This window comes from Syngnathoides biaculeatus, chromosome 10 (assembly GCF_019802595.1).
Source record: "Syngnathoides biaculeatus isolate LvHL_M chromosome 10, ASM1980259v1, whole genome shotgun sequence".
Classification (NCBI taxonomy): domain Eukaryota; kingdom Metazoa; phylum Chordata; class Actinopteri; order Syngnathiformes; family Syngnathidae; genus Syngnathoides; species Syngnathoides biaculeatus.
Window position 1 is genome coordinate 13290802 of NC_084649.1, and position 11580 is coordinate 13302381.

General features: G+C 42.2%; 1 protein-coding gene across 2 annotated transcripts; it reads left to right on the plus strand.

The window, feature by feature from the left end:
- Positions 1 to 1204: 1204 nt before the first annotated feature.
- Positions 1205 to 11249, plus strand: LOC133507485 (leucine-rich repeat neuronal protein 1-like). 2 transcript variants are annotated; one of them, XM_061832548.1, is made up of 2 exons: positions 1205 to 1271; positions 8553 to 11249. In XM_061832548.1, the coding sequence occupies exons 1-2, from the start codon at positions 1205 to 1207 to the stop codon at positions 10637 to 10639; spliced, it is 2154 nt and encodes a 717-aa protein (XP_061688532.1). In that variant the 3' UTR covers positions 10640 to 11249. The 2 variants fall into 2 exon arrangements, with proteins under 2 accessions (XP_061688532.1, XP_061688533.1); XM_061832549.1 differs by lacking the exon at positions 1205 to 1271 and having other exon boundaries at positions 8492 to 11249.
- The last annotated feature ends 331 nt before the right edge of the window (positions 11250 to 11580 follow it).

Genomic DNA, 11580 nt, shown 5'->3' on the forward strand with positions numbered 1-11580 from the left:
TTCCTTCTGGAACGAACCTCACACCCGTTCTGGTCTGAAAATCAGTCAGACTTTCAATCTTAAGGCAACATTATGCCGCGAGACTTCCGCAGAGTCAAGAAGAGGTCGAGGTGTATGACACTTGTGACGGTGCTCTCAAGATACTCCCAACAATTTAGATTGGATGGTAATTGTAAAAATAACACATGACGTGCAAAATGAACATTACCATGGATATGTGGAACAAAAATATGAAAATGACGGTATTTGGACATATGAAGTTTCTGCCCGATAGTGCCTTTGTGTACCATTTGATGTTTAATATAACAACAAATCAGACATAATGTTATTAGGGATGATTTAAAGATACATTCAAGGGGCAAGGTGAGATGCACGAGAGCTTTGATTTACATCCTGACATAAGTGGGACTTTGTACATCTGCAAGGCGCAAAATGGTACTTAATAGTGCTTAAAAATAGTGCTTAACCTTTTCAACTAAATGTTTGTATTAGATAGATGGCGAGTGCTGCAAAGGGGCGAAATGTTGATTGATTTGTTTAATCTGATCTGCACCGATAAGAACTTTTGCAGTTAAGAGAAAGATATTTCCCCCATGTTGATGACAACAGTACTTTAAAGGTCAGCGGATCAACTTTATCGCTGCATCTGCATCTTTCTTTTTAACCACTCATTTGCTCTGTGTCTTCATATTCATCCTGTCGGCATGCAATGTCATAGCAGTTTAAAACAAAACCAAACAAGGTGTCTTTGTGTTATTTTGGAAACCGAGTCCAAGAAATTTGCACATGCTATTTATCCAGCTCAGACTCAACTCACATTCTTTCTTCTTTGACTACACTGTGGATGAAAAAAAAAGCACTCGGGTTTCACCCAAAGCAGCATCTCAGACAGTAAATGATAAAACGCTGTCATTTCTCTGCTCCCCTCAGAGACGATGAAGCAGAAGAGGAAGAAGCCAAACAAGTGACAGCCAGACAGAAAAAGACATTTCTCTCTCGTGCTTTCTGTTTGAGGGTGCATGTGCGCTCACTCCTTGACTTATCCAAACCAAAAGTCTGTTTGCTGTCACATTATGTTGGGCTGCCTGTTTAGCCATAGATACTGGACACAGAATTACAACACTGGCCACGGCTAACTCCCACCTTAATACACCAATCAATGCATCACGATACAACTCATCTTGGTTACAGTACTGTTTGATAAATGTCTCCCTTGAATAAAATCCTTGCCCCTTTAAACCTGGTACTCTTTCTAGTTTGGCTAACAGACTGTGGGCCATTTAATATTTCTGATTGTGCATTGCATTTGCATTTGCTCCAAATGATGTGCCCCAGTGCCGTTGGGATGACACCCCCCCCCAATAAAAAAAAAAAAAAAGAAATTGTCACGCCGATATGTGCTCATGGCAGAGGTTCCCTGTCATAGTAACCCAAAAAAAATGCGCTCCAACCATCCATTCTCTACCGCTTTTCCGGGTCGAGTCGCAGGGGAAGTAGCTTCAGCAGAGAAACCCAAAGTTCCCATTCCCCAGCCACTTCTTCCAGCTCTTCCGGAGGGATCCCGAGGCGTTCCCAAGCCAGCTGAGAGACATCGTCTCTCCAGCGCGTCCTGGGTCGTCCTCGGGGTCTCTTTCCGGTGGGACATGCCCGGAACACATCACTGGGGAGGTGTCCGGGAGGCATCCGAATCAGATGCCACAGCCACCTCATCTGGCTCCTCTCAATGCGGAGGAGCAGCGGCTCGACACTGAGCCCCTCCCGGATGACCGAGCTTCTCACCCTATCTCTAAGGGAAAGCCTGGACACCCTGCGGAGGAAACTCATTTCGGCTGCTTCTATCCGGGATCTTGTTCTTTGGGTCACGACCCACAGCTCATGCTCATAGGTGAGGGTAGGAACGTAGATTGGTAAATTGAGAGCTTCGCCGTTCGACTTAGCTAACTCTTTACCACAATGCTCCAATTCCCTAAATAAATATATTTTCTCCACAAAATTCCCCCTCTTGTAAATTAAATTTTGGAAGAAAATGATTTTCCATCAACCTAACAATGCTCCTAACGTGTCCAATGTGTGTACTCGATTATATAATGATTTGACAGAATATGCAACAAAAGGACATAACCCACAAATCAAAGTTTAAAAAAATATTAATACAAATAGTAACTTGTATTGTTAATGCATGTAATTAAATCCATGTTATTCTTCACCACGATGAGCCTTGTCACGTAAACAGATCAATACGATGAACGCTCAAACAAGGACATTTTATCCACGCATTCTATTGGCTGCTCCAGTCGTGTCTCCCCTAACCCTCGTTAAATAAATTCTCAGGCTCGGGCGGGTATAACGAGCGACTTTTTGTTCCCATGGTGGCGGTGAGATAGAGCAGATGGTGAGGGTGCACTGGTACCGGTGTCGGTGCCAGACGCGACTCAGTGCGGCTGACCTGCACCAAGCGGATGCTCGTCACTGCAGCCTCGCCTTACGGTGGATCTATTGCGCACATTTCTCTTTTTTTAAAACTTGGTGAAATATGACCATCTAGACGCGCACCATCAACGCCATCATCATCATCATCTTCATCACCGTCAGCATCAGCGTCGTGAAGCTGCGGCTGCTACATGGGTCACAAACAAACAACGTTCTTCTCAGCGCTTCCTAGGTGAGAAAAAAATGTGCTTTATTTAATGTTCAGAATTTAGTGATCGCTTATGACGCTCTGCAGTAAAGCTTCGACAAAGTTGGCCATTTTTATTACTCTATTTTTCTCAACACATGGAAAAATATATATATTTTTTTCTTCTTCTTCACTAGGCATCCGTGTGCAGTGCGTGGATGCCGCACATACAAAGAAACATTTCACAATGGGAGGCATATAAAACACATATATAAAAGAAAGCAGGTAATAAAATATCAGTAAAAATAAAAATAAATACAATTATGAACGGATCCAGCATCTGCTACAATGTGTGCCCCGGGTCTGAAGTGCATTAAAAACATTTTTGAAGGACATTTATATGGGAGATATGATTATTTCAATGCTTTGTCTTCACGGGGAGGAAAACAAAGAACATGTGCAACTGCAATGCTATTTTACCATTTACTTTAGATTATTTATTCAATGGAACCACTTGCATAAATTAAGAAATAGCTGTTATTGCCAAGATTCTTGATGTCTATATGCTTGCCATTTTAAGTGTACTGACTCTCTACGATCACATCAACAATGCACAAACTGCACCGGCAGATTCCAGATGGAACAGTTGACTAGCAACTATGTGGACTTGAAGAACCATCTGCATGGTCATGAGAGCCGATTGTGGCTTGGGTTCACATTTTGGCAGTCTTAGAGACTTGGGGCCACGCAATGTTTGGGGATCATCTATGTCGACTGGTCTTTTGTTTCATTTGCTTCATCACACCACTTACTAAAACTAATAACTGGACCAAAAAAAAAGGTGATTGCAAACGCAAACCTAGTGAGATGAGATTTTGTGATGTTATTTGTTTTCTCGAGACTGTCAAATACAACGGCACAACTTTTGGCTGTTTACTTTGTCTACTCCAGACAATGAAAGGCAAATGATAGTTCAGGGAGGGGGCTTACATCAGTCACTATAATGCCCATGCACTCAGCTAGCGGCATCTGGGCAAACAGAAACATTTAGGTCTTTGTATGTTGGTCTATGGCTTTGTGCTTAACTGTGCTCTTTTGGGGGAGTGATACAAAAAAATGGTCAAACACTGTGAGCTTTGGTTGAAAAAGTCAACAAATAAGAAAACATGCTGAAGATGAGTGTAAAATGGTCTTCTTCTGTTATGTATAATAACAAATTAAGGTTTGCCCCGTCACGATGATATTACATTTAACCGTGCAAAAGAAGTGAGAAAGATAAGGAGAATGCAGTGATGTCAAGATAATGGCAGCACTTTGAGGTAAAACTTACTCTGGCTCAAAAATGTGTTGAATTGCACAAGCAAACAAATAAATATGCAACATAAACATCTTCGTTTTAAAGGTATCTGACACACATAACTGCAGAGCACTTTCCTTTCATTTCATGGCATGGCATTTTTATAGTTGGCCAACTGTCCTCCCCCATGACCTTCCCGCTTGAGTAGCATCGCCTCCTTCCTTTGGGACTGGGTGGACTTGCATCTCCTGCTCGGCTCTGCAACTCCGCCATCAGCAGCTGCACCAAAAGCCCTGTGTGATGTGAAGTGAAACTCTTGCATACTAATAGAGCATCAACGATGTCTCTCAGGGTGGCTTGAGCGGAGCGAGCATGGTGAAAACATCAGGCAGCGCGGCTCAGTCCGGCCATGATTTCGGAGCAAAACTATTCGGAAAACTGCTGCGTTGCATGCTTTTATTGATTATGTCAGTCACGTGTGTTTGTGTTGCATTAACCTTCTCATTAGCCAGCTCTTTGGCACATCAATTTGGCCCACTTTTGAGCATTCATGGCTGTATTCTCATTTGATTATGAAACACATGATGGTAGCATAGATGTTGCCATGGTAACGACATGCTTGTGTGTGGCTGCTGTTCCAGAAAAGCCCGATTGCATTGGATGCCCAGTTAAAAGGGTCCTCAGAATGCAGGTAGGGTAAGCAGCACCTCCCATGAAATGTGATGCAATGTCTGTGAGAGTCCGCATTTTGTACACGCAAAATTTCTTTCCATAAAGACAAATAAATGGAGATCACAAGGAGCTGGGAGTGGTAGTGTGTTAAACCTGTTTTGGAAAATTATGAATGATCTTCTATTGCATTCCTAAAGTTCTTGAATCAGAGCAGGCTCATCACACACCCATAATTACATTAAGCTCTTTTGTGACATGGTTAATATAAGTGAGGCATACTGTAGTTAGATTCTTGCGTGTTGTACGTATATGTGAATGGGTACTTGGATTAAAGCCTCATCAAGATAGGCTAAGCAAAGAGAACAAATCCCTCTTGCTGGAACTTTCTATTCTAACAGTCATTTGGATAATGCCAAGCTGTTGAGGGAATTTGCTGCCTATTCCTATTGGTTTGTGATTGTGTGCATGTCCCAATGTGTGAGGCGAAAAACATAATGTCAAAGTACGGATAATTTGAAAGTATAATTTCAACAAAAAAAAAACAATTCCTGGTGGCAACTAACTTGATGGAATTGGCTTCACAATGCCATATATACTGCTTCAGCCTGCAGATTTAAACATGGATCCTCAAGATACAGATGCTGCTGTGTAGGCAGTCAGAGAATTAATCTCAGACCTAATCTTTCTCCTCAGAACAAGAGTTCACAAAGGTGTTATTCCACCAAAGCCATTCTTACAGCTTTTCTCAGTGTCAGACTTCACTCTAAGAGAAGTGATCCTTTGGGATCCAACATCTCCTCCACTGATGTTCTTGTCAGGTTATGAGACAAGAATGAATATTTTCTCTCGCTCCTCACACTGCACAAGAGATAAAGTTTATTTTATCAAATCAAACTCATTTTTATTGGCATCCGGTAACAAAATTTATGCTGTTGCTATTCACTGTCATTAAACTCAAGTGTAAGACATCAACTAGCATTAAAAAAAATGTCTGAATTATTTAGTAACCTCATATATGTTGTAGATTTGTAGTTGTACTGTAGTTACAATTTGGTTAAATGTTGTAATGTTGTAATCAAATAATCAATTAGGGGTTGGGTGAAATATCTTGCTTTCTCCTGAATCTTAATTTTCCATTAAAAGGACAATACATTAGCAAACAAAAAAGCAAAAACACAAACAAGATAATAAATAAATAAATATAATTTGCTGTAATGTTAGGGAATGACGGTTTTCTGTTCCTGGGATGTACAAAATAAGGTCCACAAGAACATGTTTGGATGAGGACTGGAACAAAGATTGTAAGTTTTAAGATTCTCTCTTAGGTCCAGAACTAGTGAGCTCAGACCTCATAAGTGATCTTTTTGGATGACGAAACACAATTTTCCACAGTAACGCCGCAACATCTTGTAAAAACTCTTTCCAGAAGAGTGGAAACTACTATATGTTGCTGTGGAGTAATCTTGGGCCAGGAGTCCCATTAGGTTTGAAAGTGATGTAGTGATTATGAATCAGGCCATCAGTGAAATGGACCAAATGTGCCCAGCAGTGCTTCTGTGGATCAACAAGGTCAAGATTAACAGGAGGTGGGGAGGGGGGGGGGGGTTGCAGGTGGCCACTGTAGGTACGTAGAAATGGATACAGACACTCACACTGTTTTAATATCAGAATCAGAATCCTCTTTATTAACCAAGCATGTCACCAACACACAAGTAATTTGTCTCCAGTAGTTGCAGGTTCCCTAGTGGGACATACTGTGGATGTCGAGTACGACGAAAGACAGTCAATTGACAGAGAATAGTTTTGAGACATCAGGATGTCGGAACACTTTTTTTTTTTAAAACACATGTGCAAAGGATGCAAAGTCTGTATGAATATAAGTAGTGGTATGCAATGGGTGGTAGGAAATGAAAAAATGTTTACTGGAAATGACCTCAGACAACAACTTAGTGTACACCGCCACATCGAGCAATAAGCAGCGGACGTAATGGAGATTTTAATGGCTTAAGAGTCGACTATTTCCCTCAGGAGTTGCGAGCCTGAAGCTTGAACAGTGCTGCTGAGCCACAAAGTGGACATAAAAACAAAAGCAATATTTCTGCTGCAACTGCTGGATGCGTCAATGAGAGTATAATGTTTGCTAATAAATTCTTTGTATCACCTTGAGAGTAACACTCGCAGTAGTACCAGCTTGCATAACAATCTCTCTTTGAATTCATATGCAGTTTCCAAAAATTTTCTAGTGTGGCTTTTGGGGGAATTGTATTAATTATGCAGGAGACGAGGAGCATGATCTGATTTAGCTATTTAACATGGTAATGATTGAAGCTAGGAGGGTCAACACAAATATAAAGCACAAATCACCTATTTAACAATTTCTTACCGTCTTCTTATAAGAGTACGTGCAAACAGCCGCCCTCGTTTTGTATCCAGTGTATTCCTTTTCTTCTTTTTGTCCCGGAAAAGGATTGCTCGCTAAGATACGTGAAGTGAAATCTAGCCCATATTTGAAGTGGTCGCTGTGCGGCCTACCAGGAAATAGCATGGATGTCTTTCCCGCTTGTTCTGTCCAATTTGGTTTCTCCTCGTACAGCTCAGCTTTGCCAACCATGAATTAGGATGCTGTGCCCAAAGCACAGCACTTACATCTAAAAAATGTGTACGCTTCACATTTTTATGGCTTTCTCTCATGAGCCTGCATCATAAGCAGAGAGTGATTAGCAGTGAAGAGCACACACTCTGTTTTTATTAAGCCTGTTGTGTAATGGGCTCAAAGCCAGAGCTGCTGACTGTGCCTGTCACACACACACGTACACACGATCAAGACCTTAGGTTGGAATGCACATAATCTACACCCCGCTAAAAAAACAAAACAAAAATACAGTAATCACTAGGAATCAGAATCAACTTTATTGGCCAAGTCTGTAACAACACAAGGAATTTGTCTCCAGCAGTCAGTGGCACCCTGGTATGACATTCAGAACAAAGAACAAACAAACTATGGACAAAGAACAAGAGACATTCACTTAAAAGGAACAATTCCTTATAAGAGTCACAAACGTAGATATCAAGATGTAGAGTCTTCTACATTTAGAGCTGTACTGTGTAAACATATTATGTTAAGCTTATGCATAGTGCCCTCACCCGTTCACGGTTCTCATTATAGGCCAGTGCAATGACAATAGGATCAGAATTATTACTTGGTTTGTCTTTTTGTCCACCTTCCAACAAATTAGTTTATGGGTTTACCTTTGCAGTCACTGACAGTGCATTGGTAAATTCACTTGACTTAGGTGGCGGCAGGATGGATTAAATTCCCACTCACTGATGGCGTGAATGTGAGTCTGAATGGAAGTCTGTCTCGATATGTGCCCTACAACTGATGACATCCAGTTTAGGGTGTATTCCGCTTTCACCTAAAATCAGGGGGATACTGTCCAGCACCCTGTCACCCTGAACAGTAAAAGTGGTGTAGATAATTGGATGGATGATTATATTTTGGCGGCAAAGGACAAGCGTTTAAAATTGTGGCCTGTAACTAAAAGGACTGTACTGTAATTCCTGTGTTATTTCATTGCTGTTTTTACTCACTTGATTGGTGATTATCTGTCTTAATTTATGATAAAACATCATGAGTGTTACTCTCAGTCTTATTGAGGTCTTTCATTGTTCTTCCATTTCTGTCTTCTTTAGGGATCTATCTTGAGAAGAGAAAAGGAAAACGTCCGAGGTTGAAGGCAGATGTTCTTGACGATTCCATCTGCAGAGATTTGATTCTGGATTAGAAAAAGGCATTCATGAGAATTGTTGGCCACGGAGGTGACTAATGCTGAACATTCCTTTTCAAGCCTTTACTTTGAACACTGGCTCTCATCTGACAATTGTTTGAGCAGCGAGAAGACAATATGGCGCTTGGCTGTCTGCCTTGGCCTCCTCTACTCTGGCTGTGCATGGCCATTCTTCTAGCCTCTCAGTTGTCTGTACATGCTACTGAATGTCCTCATTTGTGTGTATGTGAGATCAGACCTTGGTTTACCCCCCAGTCCACCTACAAAGAAGCGACAACTGTGGACTGCAATGACCTGAGGCTGACACGTATTCCTATCAACCTTTCAACAGACACTCAAGTGTTACTGCTCCAAAGTAACGCCATCTCTCACACTGGCGGTGAGCTGGAAGCCCTACAAAACCTGACAGAGTTGGACTTGTCCCAGAACAACTTCAGCTTTGTAGAAGCTGTAGGTCTCAAAAGCATGAACCATCTTACCACCCTGCACCTGGAGGAGAACCAGATCAGCCAGCTGCAGGACAACTGTCTGGGAAACCTCTCTACCTTGCAGGAGCTCTACATTAACCATAACCTCATAAACTCCATCTCCTCTCGAGCGTTTGCCGGTTTGCACAATTTGTTGCGCCTTCACCTAAACTCCAATAAGCTTCATGTTATTGACAGCCGCTGGTTTGAAGAAACCCCTAACCTTGAGATCCTCATGATTGGAGAAAACCCAGTCGTTGGCCTTTTGGACATGAACTTCAAGCCGCTTGGAAGTTTGAGGAGTTTGGTTCTGGCTGGCATGGATCTTATTGATGTACCTCCAAATGCATTTGTAGGATTGGACAACCTGGAGAGCATATCTTTCTATGACAACAAACTGGTCAGAATCCCTCAACTGGCGTTAGAGAAAGTCCCCAACTTGAAATTTCTGGATTTAAATAAAAACCCAGTTCACAAAATCCAGGAAGGAGACTTCAGAAACATGCTTCATCTAAAAGAGTTGGGAATCAACAATATGATGGAGTTAGTGTCTATTGATCGCTATTCTCTGGACAACCTACCTGAACTGACAAAGTTAGAGGCCACAAACAACCCCAAGCTGTGTTATGTCCACCGCATGGCCTTCAGGGACATGCCCTCCCTGGAGAGCTTGATGCTTAACAATAATGCTCTCACTGCTCTTTACCAGCATACGGTAGATGCCTTGCCGAACCTCCGGGAGATCAGTCTGCACAGCAATCCGTTGCGGTGTGACTGCGTCATCCAGTGGATGAGTTCAAACAAGACCTCTGTACGCTTCATGGAGCCATTGGCCATGGTTTGCACCACACCGGCAGAACTCAGGGGCCAGCGTATCAGAGAGCTAAGGCTGCAACAGTCTTCTGAGCAGTGCATCCCACTGATATGCCATGACACCTTCCCTGGCCACCTCAACCTAAATCTTGGCACGAGTGTCAGTCTGGACTGTCGGGCCATGGCTGAGCCAGAGCCTGAGATTTACTGGGTGACCCCTCTCGGAACTAAAATTACTATGGGCACAGTTTCAGAGCACTATCACCTGAACACCGAAGGGACACTGTGGCTCTCTCATGTACAGGTTGAAGACTCGGGACATTACACCTGTGTGGCCCAGAACATCGAAGGGGCTGACACAAGGGTTGCGTCAATTCGAGTGAATGGGACCCTGCTTGACAGTGCTCAGGTGATGCGAATCTATGTTAAACAGACCGAGTCTCACTCCATCCTTGTCTCTTGGAAAGTCAACTCCAATGTCAAGCCCTCCAACATAAAATGGGCCTCAGCCACCATGAAGATTGACAACCCACACATTACATATACAGCTCGTGTGCCTGTCGATGTTCACGAATACAACCTCACACATCTTCAGCCTGCCACAGAGTACGAGGTATGCCTCACAGTATCCAATGTCCACCTGCAGACACACAAGTCTTGTGTAAATGTCACAACCCGTAGTGCGACCTTTGCCCTGAACCTGTCAGGTCAGCACCCGAGCGCTGCTGTGCTGGCAGTCATGGCAACGGCCCTTGCCTTCCTCAGTCTGGCTACTGTCGGGATTTACACAGCTCGCAGATGGAAGAGAAAGAACTACCACCATTCCTTGAAGAAATACATGCTTAAAACATCCTCCATCCCTCTCAATGAGCTTTACCCGCCACTCATCAACCTATGGGAGGCTGACGGAGAGAAGGACAAAGATGGCTGCACAGAGGGAAAACCCTCTCCTGTTGATACTACACGTAGCTACTACATGTGGTAAGGATGTAGCAAGGTGGCCTGGTGGCCTTTTCAGCAGCACAAACAGACAAGAACTTTTGCCATTTTGCTGCAAAAGTCCCATAAAATGGAATTGTGAGCTTTGCTGATATGTGGCAGAGTGAAGAAGGGGATTTTTAGTAGTATAGCATACTGCATCGATTCTTTCTGTTTCTTGTTTTTGTCTTCAAGGAAGCAAGTGTATTTAGCGTCAGTGTTACTTTGGTTGCTATGCTGTATCTGTGGTGCATTTTTAACTTTTACTTGGATTTAATAGTACTGCAGCAGTGGCCCGGGGTCTTGTGGCAGCATCAGTAATGATGAGTCTTTTCTTTCTGTTTTGTAAAACAGGTAAATTTTGTCCACCAATAGGTAATGGAGTTTGTATAAACTTCAACAAATAAAAGCTGACAGCGGGTTTTAGACGTATCACATTGTCTACTGAATGTTAGCGACTGTGCAGTAATGTTGTATCAACTATACCATTCAACTTTCTGATTTAAGTACAAATAGTATTTAGTTTTCAGATAATTGTGATTTTAAATGACAGAAATCTATCTGTTGGTTAGAACCTTTTCTGTTTTAAATTTATTTTTCAAACAATGAACATTAGGATTTTGCCCTCTCCCTGATACTACAGGAATGTATTTTATTTTATTAGATTTTTTTGAAAATTTTTTTTAGTTTATTTTCCACATGTAATATGTTATACTGACAATGTCAAAATAAATACTTTTCTGATTCTTTTGCATATTATTTGTTCTTTGTTTCCCGCTCACATTTCAATTCCAGTTCAGGCAGAAAGACTGAACAGACCACAGTATCATGGTTAGATGACTAGGGACTGCGTGCTGTTAAACTCTGGGTAGAAAAATAGGCTTAAGTATTCATGCATCCATCCATCCATCCAGTTTCTGAGCTGCTTATCCTCACAAGGGCTGTGGA